Source organism: Pseudopodoces humilis, chromosome 3 (assembly GCF_049639895.1).
Source record: "Pseudopodoces humilis isolate 2021_Gansu_Grassland_sample_001 chromosome 3, ASM4963989v1, whole genome shotgun sequence".
Classification (NCBI taxonomy): Eukaryota; Metazoa; Chordata; class Aves; order Passeriformes; family Paridae; genus Pseudopodoces; species Pseudopodoces humilis.
This window is the reverse complement of record NC_142202.1, coordinates 56,169,802-56,187,183: the sequence shown is the minus strand read 5'-3', so window position 1 is coordinate 56,187,183 and position 17,382 is coordinate 56,169,802. Positions and strand designations below refer to the sequence as shown.

Below are 17,382 nucleotides of genomic sequence, written 5' to 3'. Positions count from 1 at the left end.
GAAAAAAAGACATATGATCAACGAGCAGTCACAGGCACTACTATCACTTCTTGCACTTAAAAGGAGCAACTACATGTTCTTCAGGAAAAAGAAAAAAGAAGAAAAAAGAAAGAGAGAAGAAAGAGAGAAAAAAGAGAGAAGAAAGAGAAGAGAGAAGAAAGAAAAAAAAAAGAGGTTAACATAATTGAGAACATCTGAGGAGAAGTAACAGGAGAAGAATCTAAAGAATCACCAGAAATCTACTGTTACTATACATGTATGCATAGAGAAGAACAGTCCAAACTTTGGAGGCAACGATTCTAAACCTGGATCTTTCATAGCTGTGTTTTTCTGATCTGAGGGAAAAAATCAGTAATTTTTGCTATCAGTTTTCCCTACCTCAAGATGATTAATAAGGCAGCATAACGAGGAAAAATCTATTTTTCCTCAGGGGAGGATTTACCAAGACTAGAATTTACCTTATCATTAAAACCCTTCCATTCCTGCAGTGCATCTTCTAAAATTTTCTCTTGTTCCTGGGCTACATTCCGGAGCCGTGTCCAGCGCTGCCAAACTGTTGTCATGGATCTACTTATAGATGCCTTACTGGCATCATTGCTGATTTTTTCCAGCTGCAAAGCCTTCTCTTCTAGGGCTGTGATCTTCTCATGGAAAGAATTCACTACGGACACGAGAGTCTGAAAAAGCAAAAATAAGCACTGTTTTCCTTTTCCACAAGACTACTCATTAGTATTCAACATGTAGTTAGGTGAACCACCCCCATCCACTGCAGATGAGGAGGAGGTATTGTATTTCGAGTGAGGTGGCTAGGTCTCACTTTATTTCTCATAGGCAGTCATTAGCTACAGCTGCTCGGTCCAAAATACAAGCTTCTGGAAGCAGCAGAAATCTGGTGTAATCAGCTTTTCTCTTGCTTGATAGTCCCTCAAAAGGGATGAAAATAAACATTCAGGGTCCTTCTTATAGCTATGACTGGCTTGTAAACAGTCTAAAAATGAAAGAAGCAATTCAGGTTTATGTAGGTTTATGTCAGGTTATGTATATTTATGTCCTGTTCCTCTTTAACAACATTTTAAATACCCAAGGATCATGGGCAGACATGACATTACTCTTAGGGGAGATTCTTGATATCACAAGACACAGCTGGCAGCATGTCTGAAGTGTCACTGACTGTCTATATTAAAGCAACTGACTAGTACCCTAAAAACCAGGAAGTTTTTTTTTAAGCTATATTTCTTGCTTTTAGACTACACAAGAGTTAATATTAAACTCCAAGTCTTCCTGTCCTAGTAAAACTGTTCCATGACCAAAAGTAGATGGATGTTTCTACTGATCTGAGTTGCTTGAAGGGTATGTAATTTTGGGGCTTGGAGACCCACAGCTTTTAGGAACCTCCTGACTCTGCACTTCTCTACAGTCATAGGCACATAGACAGACAATAAGCTGAAAAGTGATTAAAGATATCTGTCTCCATCGCTCCACAAATAAAATGTGTGTTTTGCACAGAACTAAACATGTCTTGGTGTGTTATGACACAGTTAAGTGCTACAGGTAAAGATATAAAAACTCAAATTCATGTTACCACAGGTAGGGATCTACATATTATACATTCATTTTAACTTAAAAGAGAAGGATTTCATGAAATTATCAGGACCTTACCTTATGTGTTAGCAATTTCTCTTCTGCTTCATGAGAAGAAGCAGCTTTAGCTACTGAGAATTCAGATAATTTTTTCTCAGCATCATTCATCACTTCAATAACCTTCTGCCTTGATGTCTGGTACTCCAGCCACTCAGAAGCACACCTTAAACAAATACAGTTTCAGAAAGAACAACTTAATGCTATATAAAAACATTTGAAAATCAGATATACTATTGTACCTAGTTTTCAATGCAACAGCTTGGTTCTGCTGTTACACAGTATTTTTCAAGAAAAAGAAAGATTATTGGGAAACAGCATAGATAGAAGCATATGGTCCTGGTTTTCAGCTATGCCTTAAAGAAAACACAGCTGGGCATTTAATAGCCCTTATCTGACTTTTCCTCAGAGACTGCCCATGTTGTGGTTTAAACCTACCCAAACTTACGGAATTCAGTAGTTATGCTTGTTAAAAAGGTACTTCCTTTTAGTTCAAAATGTCTGCTTCAATTTAATTTGTTTGTGCATACGTCTTGTGTCAGGTGAAATAAAGAACAATTATTCCCTACTCTTCTCTGTGTGGTTCCAAGCTTAACATAATTCTACCAGAGCATCTTTAAGATCATGCAACTAGTCGGTCAAGGACAGAAAAGAAAGCAGAATCCAAGAGCACTGAATACCCAATATCCACTTCTCTCAAAAGCAGAACGAATATTTAAAAACTTCAATTAATGTTCTGTTTCTTTATTTCATTACCAATAAGATGATGGTAAAATGAAAGAATTAAAAAAAAAAAAAGAAGAATATACCTTTGTAATTGTTCTTGCTGGGTTTTAGCTTCTTGCTCTGTCACTTTAGCCTTTTCCTCCAATGCAGCTACATTCTGCAACAGCTGTTCGCTTGCTGTGGCTTGTAAAAAGGGCTCTATCTCAGACACAAGGCCTTGTAACACTTTCAAATTATCGTTAAACTGACTTTCTGTGATGAAAAATTCAACATGGTTCCTTAGATTCTCCTCAGAGTTCTCAACATCTAGACCACTTCTTGCTAATTGTAGAAATTCCTGAGCATCTTCCAGCCAGTCATTTGCTATCTGCATCACTTGGTAGTACCTTTGGCAGAGGCCATATGCTTTATTCAAGGTAGCCTGAAATAAAAGGGAGAGTCACAAACATAAAATCACAGTAACCTGTGTAATTTAAAAAACAGTAGGGTTACTAAACAGAGTCCTTCTATGATGATTGTAAAGATAAAGCCACAGAGCCATCTTTTTCAGCTTTGTGACCAAGAAACTAATGATGGTTTGGGTGAACTAACCTGTCTCACATGTATAGCTTCTTGAACTTCACCATCCAGTTCTGCCAGCTCAGCAAGAGTGTTTTCCAGGTCAGCAGGTATCAGCTCCTTTGCTTTCATATAGCGCTCCTTCTCTTTATTGCTCAGTGCATTCATTATTCTGAGGCTCGACTGGACTTCTTCTTGATGGATCTGAACCTTTCGGATTTCTTCTTGGATGTTTTGCAGTTTGAGGTCCAAACTTAATGTTCCATTAAGTTCTGTTTTCACCCACCTCAACCAGTCGAGTGAGCGGCAGATCTCTGTCTTGAAGTCAATGCTCTGCACAAGTCTGTTCTCACACTCCATCACCGTGTCAACAATGGCAGAATGCAAAGACTTCAGCTTCTCTTGCCAAGCCTGAACTTGGTGGTTTGTTGTCTCATATGCAGATGGGTCAACCTGAGGAGAAAGGGTTTCTAGATGTTCAGTTATTTGCTTCAGAAGACTTCCTGAGTCTTGCAAGCTGCCCACCAGAGAGTGGTATATTTTCAACTTTTCTTCTATTGGGAGAGTTTCTTCATTCACCTTAACCTGCTCCTTTTTCACTGTCTCTAGCTGTGCCTCAAACTGCACACACATCTTCTCATGCTCCTGGCATGCTTCTATTGTGTCTTCCAACAGGTTAATTTTCTGTTCTATTTGCCTCTTCAACTTGTGATATAGTGTGGCAAGTTTTAACATCTCATCTGGCTGCCAGGGCTGGCCAGTGCTTCGAAAAGCCTCCTTCTTCTGGTTCAGTTCATCCACTGCTGCAGCAAGGCTCATGGCTTCACCTAAGAGATCTCTGTAGGCTTGCTGGAGTGACACAGCTTCTTTGGCTGAGACAGCAGATGGAGCTTTGTCCATGTTAATAAACTGGTCTTCTAGCTCAGTCAGAGCTTTACTCGTCAACTCGATCAAAGAGGCATACTCTTTTCTGGCATAAATTGCTTCCTGAACCTTATATAGTTTTTCTTTTGCCAGAGCAGTGACAATATTGAATTGCTGAGGGAGGCTGTTAAGTTTTTCATCTAGATAAGAATGATCCACTTCATTAAGCGATGGTAGGATTTCTTGGCCATCTCTTTGCAGTGTAAGTAGCAGATTTTCATATTCTGGAGATTGCTCAAGAATCTGTTGATATTTTGCCAACTGGCTGTGTAACTCAGTGTTAGAATTCATTACATTGACTTCTGGGAATGTGACAATATCAGCTTGTTTTAGCCAATGGCAAGCTTTATCCAAATCTTCTTTGAAATATTTCCTGGAAACAATATTTTTCTCCAGTTCTAACAACCTCTGGTTACACTTTTGTAAAACAGTGTCGTACACATTCTGTAGTTCTTGCAGCTTACCTAACACCTCTCTCTTCTCTTGATTTGTTGCTTCTTTCATTAAATCCCTTCCTTGAGCCCACAACCCTGTGATCTCATTTTGATAGGCCTTCAGATTAGCCTGGGTATTCTTACAAGTCCTGATCTGTTTATTCACATCTTCTGGCAAAAGACAAATGTGTTCTGGAAACATCACCTTCTTCTCATGCTGATGAATTTGGTTTGTAGCCTCAAAGACTGCCATGAGAAATTGGGTCTTTTCAGACAGTGCTTTATTCAGGTGTTTTCTCCTCTGGCCAACCAGATCGCTGAGACAAGCCACGTGGTACTGTGCATCAGACACTGTTTTCTGCAGTTCTTGCCTTTCATTGAGCCCTAGGTTGGTCATCACCCTGTCAGCATCCTTCACAAGCATCTTCAGAAGCAGCTGTTTGGCTTCAAGCTCACTGCAAATGGTAAGATGATCCATGAGAAGAGTCTGAGCCATATCTGGAGGAGGGCTCTGTTTAAGAGCCTCCGAGACACTAGGTTGCTGTTCCTCTGCCCATTCCATTAGTTCCTGAAATTTGGAATGCACCAAGTTGAGCTCTTCTAAGGTTGAAACAGAAACTTGAATTTTCCGTTTGACAAGGTCCTCCAGCTGAGTCCAGCGCTGTTCAAAATGACTGAATTGCTCCTTTACTAATTCTTTATCATCAAGATTCAAATGTTCTATCATCTTCTGCTTCTGATCTTTCAAATCTTCCAGAGCAAATCTCCTTTCCTGTAGTGCAACTGCCAGTTTTTGCAAAGCTTCAAGGTGCACATTTGTACTTTCAGCATCAGATCTGTTATCAAAAAGGACAGGACAAAAATGAGTTATTAGATCCTATTTCAAGGATTCTATAAGAAGTCAGGATTAATTATAAGCCATACTGAAATCAATGTGATATAAAGACCTACAGTTTTCAGATTCACTTCAAGGTAGCAGCCTTGAACACTAATTTAAAAACTTCACAGATTTATTCCCTTTCATCTTTTCTATGGTCATCAGGCTGACCATACACATTTACATGAATACAGACCACACTGACTGTATAGCACATACGAACAACAGCAAGTTTTGAGGTTGAAGTGAATCTTGTTCCATGACAGTGACAGGAGCAGCAATACACTCCCAATTCTATTCACAGCTGGTATGCTTATCCTATGCAAAGCAGCTGCAAATATTTAGGACTAGTTATTAAGCTTTAATATAATAGTCTAACAGATATAACACCGTATCACAATGAAAATGAACCAGTGAATGAGCCATGAATTCATGAACCACCACAAATGAAGGGGTTCAAATGAAATAGGCAACCTTCTTGAAACATCAGGAAATGCTATACCCTGAGACAGGATCAATCAGTACTTGCCTTAAAGACAAACACTGAAGATCTGGCGTCCCAAATGCTCTTAATCTAAACAGAAATGATTAATTGCCTGATAATTAATAAGGGACATGTGCTTTTAATTAAGCATGCAAAAAGGGATTTTTAACAGCTCCCACTTAAAGACACTCTGTAAGCAGCACTTTCAGCATGTATGCACAGTTTGCTTTGTGGATGTGACTCCTTTTTTACCTAGCAAGGTTGTCCCACTCTTTTGTGAGCTTTTCCAGGAAAACTTCAACGACATTCATGCGATCATGGTAATCCCTTGTCCTCTGCAGATCCTCCTCCCTCTGCATGAGGAAACTATGTGCCTGAAGGCAGAGATCCAGCCACTGGTTGTTCAGCTCTCCTATTTCCTTGTGTTCAGGTGATTCCTGCCCTTGGGTTAGTTTGTTCATCTTCTCAGTCACAGAGGTGAGATCTGACTGCTTAGACTGCAACTTCTGACTGAATTCCTGAAAAAGATACAAGTTGAACCCAATATAATAACATGCATTCAAAATTAAAAAATGAAATTTAAATAAATTGCATATAGACAAATTATATATATTATATTAATATATAATGTTAGACTGCCCAGGACAATGCTCTGGCAATGTAAATTGGAAGAAGTGTTTTCACTCCTCTCCAAACCCTCCTCCCCATCTTCTCACATAAAGACAAGTTTGTAATAGATGCTAAAGCAAACCAGAGGAGTTTCCAAGTGCCAGTGATAAACAGAATTCGTGATTCACATCCTGTTGTCCAGGCTTCTGGACTAGCACAGTTCCCACCATACACTAAAACATGCAAGGTAGTCTTCAATCTCACAAGAATAATTCATTTTCCCAGTACTATTACTAACTCATTTTTTTCCTTTTTCATTAGAGACTAAAAATAGGAAGCAGAATCCATGAGTCAGTGAGCCTCCATATCCATACTCTGTATTGTTCCTACTTCTGTAACAGCAACTGTTACCACTGTCATTATTGAAACAAAACCATGGATTACCTAGGTGTGATTGCTGTCTGAGCTAATAACTAGTAACTAAAAGAGTTCATCTGCATACACATCCTACCAAATAAGAAGTCAGGGAGATCCCAAAAAGAATACACAATATACAGACAACTAAAACTGAACAAATGTTTTTCAGTCCTTACATACTAAGGTAAATATAATCTTTTCCTAACTAGTTCCAGTTACTACAACTAAACAAGCATGCCCATGTCCAGCTCTGCCTCATTCCTCTTCACGATGGCTTCAAATAGAGCTAGGTATCTTCCTTTACCAGGGCAAATTATTAGAAAAAACACACCTTGTGCCACATCTAACAGTACAGCAGGTGTCTCCCTTTCCTTATAATCCAAAGCTATTGACTGAAAGAGTAAAGAAATAGAGACTCCTTCTTCTTCCTGGACTCTAATGATAGCTGGTATAACAGCTTTCAGTCCAAATTGTGCTGAGGCATCTTCAAAGGCTTTGACTTTGTTCCAAAGTGTGAGTAGAAGAGATGTGGAGAGGAAGTGATGTTTACTTTTCACCTAACTCTTGGCACATCAGAAAAAAGAATACAAGCAAAGTCTAGAACAAAAATGAAAACCCCACATATTTAATAATTTGTTGAAGAAATTATCTTTTTGTTAAGTTACTGGTTATGATGTGTACAGAATGGTCATAAAATGTCTCTTTTCTGGAATGAATGAGAGAAGATATGAAGGCATTTTTCTCATTAATTAAATTGTGTTTCTGTCACACCTCTTCTTAGAGATCAGCAACATCAGATAGTATTGTTGACTAATTTTGAAATACTTCTAAACTATTTAGAAGTATAGAAATAAAATAATTTAGCAAACACAGTTTGCCTATCTTCAGGTCCACTGTGATCAGCATTTAGTCTACTCTAAAAGCAAAGGCAAATCAGATAGTAGGCTGAAAGTTGTCTATTATTTAAAAAAAAAACTAAGCTAGAAAAATACTAAAGTATTTCTGCTCTCTGAATCACCCTGCAGCATCAACAAGGAAACACTCTTTCCTCCATCTCCTTTGCTCTTGCTTAGAGCATATTAGACATTGTATGCAGTATGTGCATACAATATAAATCATAAAATACTATCAGCCACAGGATGAACTTCTTCCTTACCTTCTGTTCTTAACCCAAAGTTTCCTTACCTTAACCTGGAGTACCATATTCTGGGCAATATTTAGCTCCAACTCTGCCCGTCTCCTTTTTAAATTCTGCAGTTGTTGATCTGCATCCTGGAAATAGATCCAGAGCTCAGCCTTCAGTTGTTTGATCTCTTCCCAACCTTGAGACAAATACTGTGAGTGCATTATCTGTTGCTCAATCTAGAAGAAAAGAAATGGAGTAGGAATGCTTTAATGCATCTATTTTTGGAGAATGGAGGATGAATACCATTCTTCCTCTGAGCACAATACTGTACTAAAGCAATTTCTGCACCAGATTCTGAAGGGGCTAATATTATCCACAAAAAGAGTCTTAACCTTCAAAACTCACAAAAATTGTACCTATCAAAGGAAATCTGTCTAACAACAACAACAACAACAAAATAAATTAATTATCATTCACCGTTGAGAGAAGCAACTAAGTTTGTAAGTGGTTGTATTTCAATGCTCTGTCTTCTGTTAAAGCTTAAATTAATTGTATAATTTAGTCTACTGCATGCCAAGAATATTATTAGAGTGTACCCTACATAAAAGTTTCAACTAAACACTTCCATTTAATTTGCTTAGCAGTTATTTTGCCTATATGCCTCTTCTAAAATGCGAGTAAGAAGAATGCTTACCAGACCTGAGCCCATCAATCCTCTTACACCAATAGTGACACAGCTGCTTTTGCTCTAAATACAGCAGTCTGTTGCCTTTAAGATTTAGACACTCAACCAGCTTAGTACTCAGCACTATACCATCTGTGATTTCCTAAAAACATTTCACTGCTTTGTATGTCAAAGGAGAATCTTATTCAGATGGTTGGGATGTTTTTCAGCCATTCTTGGACTGCCATATTTTTATGGGTTATTTGGATTTGTACAATTCCCTTCTCTGGTATGGAATACTGTTACTGTATGTATTAGATTTTTACTCTTGTTAGAAGTAGTTTCAAAACCTTGGTTGTGTGTCTGTGTAAAAGAGAGACTAAATTTTTCATGTTTACAGCAAGAGGAATGTTTATAATTCTTCTTTTCCAATAACTTAAGTTTATAGGTCTATTTTAAACCTAAACATTAAGTGACTTGAAAACTTAAAGTTGAGGAACACTTCTATAAATTAATATGCTGAAATAAATGCACTTTGAGTCATGAACTGAATCATCATGATTTTTATTTTTGTGATGATTATTGTATTAGTAATCTCTTAATATAGGCCAATATGAACATCAGTCTATTGTTGAATAAATAATAACAATAAGTTATGTCTCAGATTTACTAAAACACAAAGAAGATTAGACTGAATTGTGTTTTTTTAAAGTATAACTTGAATCAGGTTTTCTTCCACAGAATAATATTTCTGTAGCTGTAGATCAACATCTTGTAACATTGCCTAAGTACCTTTTGCTACCTTAGTTGCATGTCTTTTTATTAGTACCAGGATGGCAATGTATGGATTTAATAATTAAAAAAAAAAAAAAGCAGAAAGAGAAAACTATTTAACTATCTCTACAGAAATACTTAAGATGAAAGTAAGATGACATTTCTTTAAACCATTACCCAATGTGACCTTTCAAAAGGGAACAGATCAAGGCAGAATTAAAGCTCTAAATAGGATTAAAAGTGGGTTGTTGTGGTTATCTTGTACCGTTTGTTTCGTTTGTTGAATATCTGCTGCTGTACTCTTCACTGTGGCGTCTGACAGATCACACATGGAGCACAGAAGATCCAAGTATGTATTGGCCTGCTCCTGCAGAGCCCGGAAATGTTTAACCTGAGGGAAGACAACTCAAAAATGAACCCTGAGACAGTGGAAATAATATTTTGTCTTATTACAATCATACATTTTAGTATTTTTACTTTGCCTTCTTTTTTTTTTCCCATAAAATTAAATGTAGAAATACATTCTTTTTTTAGGTAAGGTTGCTATGTTATAATTATGGAAAGCAATAATCTTTAAAAACTTGATTATTATCCAATTACCAAAGCACCTGGAGACATATGAAGTAGCTAGCTTATTTCTTGGATAGAAACACACATTCTCAGCACAGGGACAGAATTTCCCCATATGAATGGGAACCAAAGCTTTATGGGATTATCAATGTGTCCTTATAAAATTTTCCAGTGTCTGACAGATCATGAGAAATTCATCTTAGTGGTACTTAGGTGCTGGTCTCACTGTCTCAACCTGCTTCCCCTGCCCTTGTAGTATTTCTGCCATCTCTAATATTTCAAGGTCTCTATTAAGCGAGAAAATGGATGAGACAGCTCTGAATTCCAGCATTTTTAGCACCTTACCAGTTAAATTTAAAACCATGTTACAAATCCAATGTAAAATGCTTTGTCACTAAGAATAATCAAGATGAAAAATGAAAGAATTCTTCAATGAGGGCTACAGGCACTTCTATGCTCTTAGACTGAAAAATTGTTTTAATTGCCTGATAACTGACTCTGTGTCCATGGGAGTGTGAAAATAGGTCTCATAAAGAACACAGCAGACAGATGGGCAACTGGTTAAGCAGAAAGACACAACCCTTCTGCTAAACACATCTATGGAATATCTGAGCAGATTTATCTAACCAGCCAACATTTTTCAGGTAACATGTTTCTAAGCATTAAGCAGAGCTAGCAAAAGCCCTCTGATTTTTCATCTAAAGTTATTTCACATTCCAGGCATTCCTTTTGGGCTTGGGAATGAACATTGAGGCTACACAGCTTTCTGAGAAGGGTAGAAAATACGTAATTTCTAGAAATTTAAATCTCTTATCTGAACTCACCTTGTTAAGAATAACTGAGCTTTTCCAAGTGCTAAACTTTTACCTGTTTAACTGCATCTGCCAGGCTGAAAGGTGTCCAAGTAGGTGGCTTTAACTCTGACTGCACTGTAGACAGCCAAGTCTGGCACTGTTGAAGAGTATCCTGATGATTAACATGCTTCTGGAGCTCATGTTCCAAAGTCTGGTACACCTAAACAAAACATTTTGTAAGTTTATCACATTTTCAAATACCACCACTGTCTCTCTTTTCCTACCTTGTAAACTGCCGATAGAACAGAATTATTAAGACTTTGATTATTTTAGCCCTTGTACATGAAAGTACCAAGGGCTGAAAGCTCCTTAAACTCTCTCTGCACACTGCTAACATGTGAAGAAGACAGACAACATTTAATGCACAGCTTCTGGAAAGAAAAAATAGAGATGCAAATGAAGAGCATGCTCTCTTTCTTCTGTATCCATCATTTTTGCATTGACTTTGTATGAGATTATTTTTGTTTATTTTTGGGTTGTTTTGTTTAGGGTTTTTTGGGTTTTTTTGGTTTTTTGTTTTTTTTTTTGACTGCTGGCTTGATCTCCTAATTGGGTTAACAGAATGACCCAGCTGGCCCCTCTTAACTGCATATTCTGGTTTTAATAAGGGAGACAGTACTTCCTAGCACATACTTGAGACCTGTTTATGTATGCATGTAAACTAACAACACTAAGACTGCAATTTTCTCCCTAGCTTTTGAAGTAGAAAAGGTCTAATTTTTTTTTGCTGCAGCTGCTCTAAAGTTAGTGTAACATGAAGGTAGTGAGCATGTGGAAAGATAAAGGTAAGAACTGATAGGCCACTACTTTTGCTGGTTGCAAGAGGTTTGGATCACAAAGAAATTCAGCTGTAGCACAGGAATTATGAAGTGCTCAGTAATCTGTAGGCTCAATTGAAATGAAAACAGTAGGAAGAGTTATATACCATTTAAAGAAATAACTCACAGAAATAATAATGAACTTTATTTTAAAAGGCATTAAAAAAATAATTTTGAAACAAGACAAGACTTACTCTTTGGGCTGTGCTACATATGGCAGAATAGCTGTCCCTTGTGCCCTGAAGATGGCTTTGTATATTTTGCTTAAATTTTGCTTGAAGATGTTCCGAGCATTGACTGATCAGGTAATCACCTTTACTCTTGAGGTTGTTCAAACGATCTTCAAATCCAGTAATTTCTTCCATGATAGCCTAAGAAACAGATAAAATACTTTTGAAGATTCATGCTGTGGTGAAGAATGTTTTTTCTCCCACCTTTAAACAATTTTCATCTTCAGATTTGGGGAAAAAAAACCAGACAACATGTGTTGTCATGGTCAAGCTATTGGATTGAATGCTCATTGTAAAGTCATTGTCAAAAGTTTTTACACAGGTACCCCACAGAAACAGCAGCAGCACTGTCATAATGTGTAAACACTCCCTCCTCAGACCCCATGACGATGCTTAATCTTCATTTGTTGCATGCTCTTCAGGGCTTCCCCAGCTTCTCTTTTGTCTAGCAATGCAAACTAAATCTCGTGCTGAATCATATCTCATTCCATGAGCCCTTTCACAGCAGACAGTTCTTTCCATTGACTTTGGTGGAGCCAATTTTTTATCTAAGGAGGTTACTTAAAGAATAACCAATATTTGCCACTGGAATCTCAGTTTCAGGCAGTGGTAGGTTGGATTTTGCTCTCTTTTATCTTCTAGAAAGCACTGGCTATAAAGGTATCAAACGATTCGCACTAACAGCAACCATAACAACACCTTGAATAAAACCAATGGAAAAAATGCTACAAACTAATGGAAGAACCTAGAATTAGAACAACCTAATAGAGGTATGTCTAGTTCTGGCACTTTCTTCTCCATTGCTGTTTTATCAACCACATCCAATTTGGTGACCACATTTCTAAAGTTCTTGTTAGCAGATCCATACCAAGAAATTTTTTAATTTAATTTTTTTTTCACCCTTAAAAGTGCTAGAACAAAAAATACTTCAAGAGTAAAATGACCAAAATCCAGTTTTTGTGGTTCACTTCCTGAGAAGTCTCAGGGAAAATCTGACACAGAATTCAGATCAGAGTACAACAGAGCTCTTTGTGCAAATGCAGGTTCATCCAGAAACTATGCTAACAACAAGCCAGATTTGTTAACTGCATTAATGACAATGATGCTTATTTACACAGCAGCAAGAGAAATAAAATAGGGGAGTGACAAATAGAGCTCTGGAGCAGAGGCAGAGAAGCAAAGAAGAAAAATTCTATTTTACAAAGGAAGATGACCAATAGCAAACCTACCTTGTGGTTAGCTAGCTGCTGAGTGATTATTTCAAGATTGTTGCTTTCCATGAGGTCGGGGCTGGCCAATCTGCTGGACATATGTAATAACCATTTCTCCCCTTCCTGCAAATCACTATTGTAATCCTCGTGTTCTTTTACTCTCACCTCTAGGGTTTCAACGTATGCCTGCAGTTCCACAATGCAAACATGCAAACCAAAATTAAATTTTCAGGTAATCACGAGTTCATAAACCCCCCAAACAAGCCAAAACCCACCAAGAACTTGAAAATATAGTACAAATTATCATCTAAATTTATATTCCTGTGAGGGAATCTCATATGAATAGAAGATATCAAAAGACACATTTATTCTGTGAATAAATCTCTGCAATTAATTACTTTTGTGGTACTGAGCAGTATTTTCACTCCGGATGAAATACTGTACTTTGAAGACTGAGGAAAACACTTGAGAAAATGAATACTGTCAACTTGACATTAAGTTCACTAACAGTTGTTACACACTGAGAGACTGCACTTCACCTACCAAATGCTGCTGCTTACAGCCTTTGCACGTACATACTGCCTGTGTCTGTGGTAGGCAAATTAAAAATGTACACACTGAGTTAAAAAGGATTTACTCTTTTCAGGAAGCTTCTCTAAATTTCAGCCACCAACATTTTATCCAATGCAATGGACATCACTTTTTTGGTATGGATCAGAGGCGTGTCTTTAAACTAAATTAACATTGAAAAAAAAAAAAAAAATCACCATCACCATCTCCTATTGGTGGATAGACTGGCGATTAAAGGTGCCTAGGTCAAACATAAGTACTAACATGGTTTGCAGAGCTTATCCTTGTTAGGAGTATAACCCATTAAAAGCTTTAGGAGTAATCATACTTTAGGATGTATTTAGAAGCATTAGACCTTTCAAAGTACTACATACATATGGACTAATGAATCAATGTTAATTAATAATGCCCTTGCTGAATTAAGTTATATCCATCTTGCAGTTTATTTTCTCTGGTGCCTTTTATTCAATAACTAAAATAAACAGTGTTTGTGGAGATCAAGCAGAGATGAGAGAAAGTACAATCTAAGGGCATCTGTCCCTTCAAGAAATAATGCATTTAGAATTCTAGTAAATGCTTTTAAAAGAAGTAATAAGAACACAGACTAGTCACCAATACATATCCCCTTAGTGTTACAGAACACAAAGACCTCACCTGCCACAGTCAAAATTAATTTCAGCTACTCTGGTTATGTTTATTTATGTAGTTTTTTCCATATTCAAAATTTGCCTGTCACTTCTGTCCCCCCTCCAAAGGAAAACCAAACCAAACCAAAACAAAACACCAAAAGTAATTAAATGTATCTGGTTCTTTGTACAGACATGACAGCATGAAATAAACAGTTAATTTCTTACAGAGGGGTAAAAATATAGCAAGTTGGAAGAACACAGGTTTCTTCCTTTTTACCTTTGTTTTGCTGCAGAGTTCCTGGTAACTGCTCTGAAGGTCTTGAATGTTGTTCTTTAGAGTCACATCATTCACCAGATCACAAAGTGCCTCTCCCTTTTCAATCACTGACTTTATTGAGGGCTCGTGAGACAGAACAGTCTGTTGTACGGACTACAATGCAAGGAAGAACTAAAATTTATATACCAATCACTGGAGATGTGTTTCACTAACCTCCCTTTGATGTGATGCACAGCCTTCTACCATGGTTTATATCACCCTTTCCAGATAGGCAGAACTTTGTTTACCAATGCAGGATTCTGTTTCTCAGCCCTGCCCTGGGACAACAACTTTGCACACATCTGAAAACGACTGCTCCTTTTGAGAGTGGCTAGAAGCAAGGCTGACAGTCTGGAGCTCGTGAAGCAAAGGGAGTTCATCTGTATGAAGTGGCCAATGCTAGAGGCAAAATTTGCTCAGAGGAACAGATTATGAAAATAGGTGGGAAAGCATTATCAAAGCTGTCCCCTTAATGAGATGGAGTGTGATGAGTGTCTAGCACTGTACTCTAGAGAGAACAACTGCCCAAACATGTAGGAAGCAAACACACAGCTGTAACATACAAACTTTGAGCAGGGAAGCTGACAAGGGGTACTGGGCAGCTTTAACGAGAAAGCCTTGAAGCAATGCAGGTACTGCTCAGCAATAACCAAAACATTGGTTTGTTTGCAACATTATTTTAGCCACAAATGTAAAGCACAGCACTGTATAGGCTCCCGTGAGAAGAGTTAACTCCACCTCAGCTGAGTGCAGTATACATTTCATGAAACATGTCTAATCCTGGAGTATTTTACAAAAACATCATCATCAGAAGAAATAGGGCTTGTTGGCAAATTTTCTACTCATCTTTATGACTGGAAAATAACCCCAAACACTTCATTAAAATACTAACAAAAATTTGGGAGGTCATAGCAGCTGTCTGGGATATCAGTTGAGCTGGGACATGCAGCTTTAACCAGAAAGCTGATTAAGTCAATGTAAACAGTAACAATGTGTGAAGTCAAGAAAGACCAACTGATTTCTATATTCTCTTCAACTGCAATCACCTGTGTTGTTATTAATGCAATTACTCATTTGTGCACTCATAAAAGGATTTTGCTCCATTACAGGAAATGTTCAGATATGGAAGCCTTTTTAGGACATTCACATTTCAAATCCAGGGGCTCAGTCTGGTTTGTAAAGGCAGGTATCATTCGTGTTTTCATTGATGCTGACTGGGACATCCAGATCAGAAACACCTCATGTACCTACTGAAGAAACCTGGATACCTGATCAGAGGATTTATAGAGAATTAAAACTAGATGAAAATCAATCTAGTAGTACTAAGAGATAACCCCTTTTTACCTTGTATTTGGACAATTGTGCCTTCTTCTCATAGAGTTCACTCTTTGGCTCCACAGGAGCATGTAAGATGGCTTGGTACTCCATGACCCACTGAGTTTGGGCCTTATACTTGTCTGAGAACTCCTTTACCAGCTGAAGACACTTCTCTGAAGTCATGTGCTCTTTTCTGATGGAACCAGCCAGCTCCTCAAGCTGTTCCACATGATCTCCAATTTCTTTTCTTAGCTGGTCAACTTCATTTTCTTCCATGTATTTTATAGCTCGTTCCCCCTTCTCACGGGCTGATTTCAGTAAACTGTGGCCTATGTCCATATCACTCAATAGCACCTGTGAAGGAAATCTTGGTTAAAAGAAAATGCATGAAAATGTGCCTTTTTCAAACTTTGCTACAGACACAGAAAAAATTGCTAGGGAAAATGAGTGGACTTTTCAGTACAAAATTGCCTGGAGTTAAGGTGTGTCAAGCTAGAAGGAAGCAGATAAGGCAAATACTTCTGCCCTGCACTGGGCTTGTGAATTAATTTAAAAGAATGAATTTAACAGAAAAATTCAAATTTCTCTGTGAAATGAATTTAAATAGAGAAACTGAGGGCTCCCAGGAGAGGATCTGATTTGGAGAGTAATCCAAATTCTGGAACAGATGAAAGCTTTCCCTCAGTGTATTACATTTAAACTGCTGAAGCTGCAGGACATGCAAGAAGCTCATCTACAACTTTTGAGATGAAACATGGGTGTTTCAATGAAGAGAAATAGGAACCACTTGTTGTCACAGGGCACAGAAAATAAACAGTTCACAAAAAAAGTATAATTGTGGGGGATTGGGGATATGGGAATTTATTTTAAGTTTCAACCTAACATAAAACAGATACAAGCATGCCTTATGGAAGGATAGGACTATTACTTAGGACTACTTGTAACTTTGATAGCCAAACTATGATCTAACGAGATGTGATAACAGAAAGGTTTGTGTGGTCTTATCCCACTATCTTCTCTGGGCAAGATAAGGTCAGAATTTTGAGAATTTTGAGCAGCTGTTACATTGTATGTTAAAATACAGCCCCCAGTTCATGAACAAAAACAAAAATTGCATTTAAGAAAGGTGTACCTCTAGTTTCTGCACTTTTTTCTCCATTACTGTTTTATCAACCACGTCAAATTTGGTGATCGCATTTTTGAAGTTCTTGTTAGTAGCTCCATACCAATTTGTGTAAGCACTAAAGGACAATTCTGACTCCTCCAAACAGCGTATTTCCTCTTCCAGAAACTTTACTTGCTCCTTCAAAAAAATACGGAAGGTAGGGGAAAGAAACAAGGACCACCCAGACATTTATTATTGCTATTGGTTTAAGATAACAATAAATTGCTATTTATTAATAAAATCTATTAAAGATAAAACATGCAGGCTTTGAGTTATTTCACAAATAGTGGATAATTCTTACAGAGCTCTTGTCAGGGTGTACATATGGCAATCACCAATGATAAAACTGAATTAATACTAAACACTGAAAATATACTCATATTTTGAACTTTGAATTGTGACTTGTCATTATAGTACTATGAAGCAATTACTACTTAAAGTAACCTGAAGACTGCACCTTACCAAATAAAT

The 17,382-nt window shown here is 37.5% G+C and overlaps 1 protein-coding gene across 15 annotated transcripts in view; it reads right to left on the bottom strand.

The window, feature by feature from the left end:
• Window positions 1-17,382, bottom strand: part of SYNE1 (spectrin repeat containing nuclear envelope protein 1) — a 290,444-nt gene that overhangs the window by 113,398 nt on the left and 159,664 nt on the right. For all 15 annotated transcript variants that reach the window (XM_088052487.1, XM_088052496.1, XM_088052500.1 and 12 more), the window contains 13 exons: window positions 16,879-17,049; window positions 15,774-16,100; window positions 14,391-14,543; window positions 12,933-13,100; window positions 11,668-11,844; window positions 10,669-10,815; window positions 9,497-9,622; window positions 7,853-8,029; window positions 5,894-6,159; window positions 2,956-5,116; window positions 2,448-2,785; window positions 1,660-1,804; window positions 459-677 (listed from right to left, as the gene is read on the bottom strand). In XM_088052487.1, coding sequence (XP_087908613.1) covers window positions 459-677; window positions 1,660-1,804; window positions 2,448-2,785; window positions 2,956-5,116; window positions 5,894-6,159; window positions 7,853-8,029; window positions 9,497-9,622; window positions 10,669-10,815; window positions 11,668-11,844; window positions 12,933-13,100; window positions 14,391-14,543; window positions 15,774-16,100; window positions 16,879-17,049 — 4,575 coding nt within the window. The remainder of the gene's footprint in view (window positions 1-458; window positions 678-1,659; window positions 1,805-2,447; window positions 2,786-2,955; window positions 5,117-5,893; window positions 6,160-7,852; window positions 8,030-9,496; window positions 9,623-10,668; window positions 10,816-11,667; window positions 11,845-12,932; window positions 13,101-14,390; window positions 14,544-15,773; window positions 16,101-16,878; window positions 17,050-17,382) is intronic.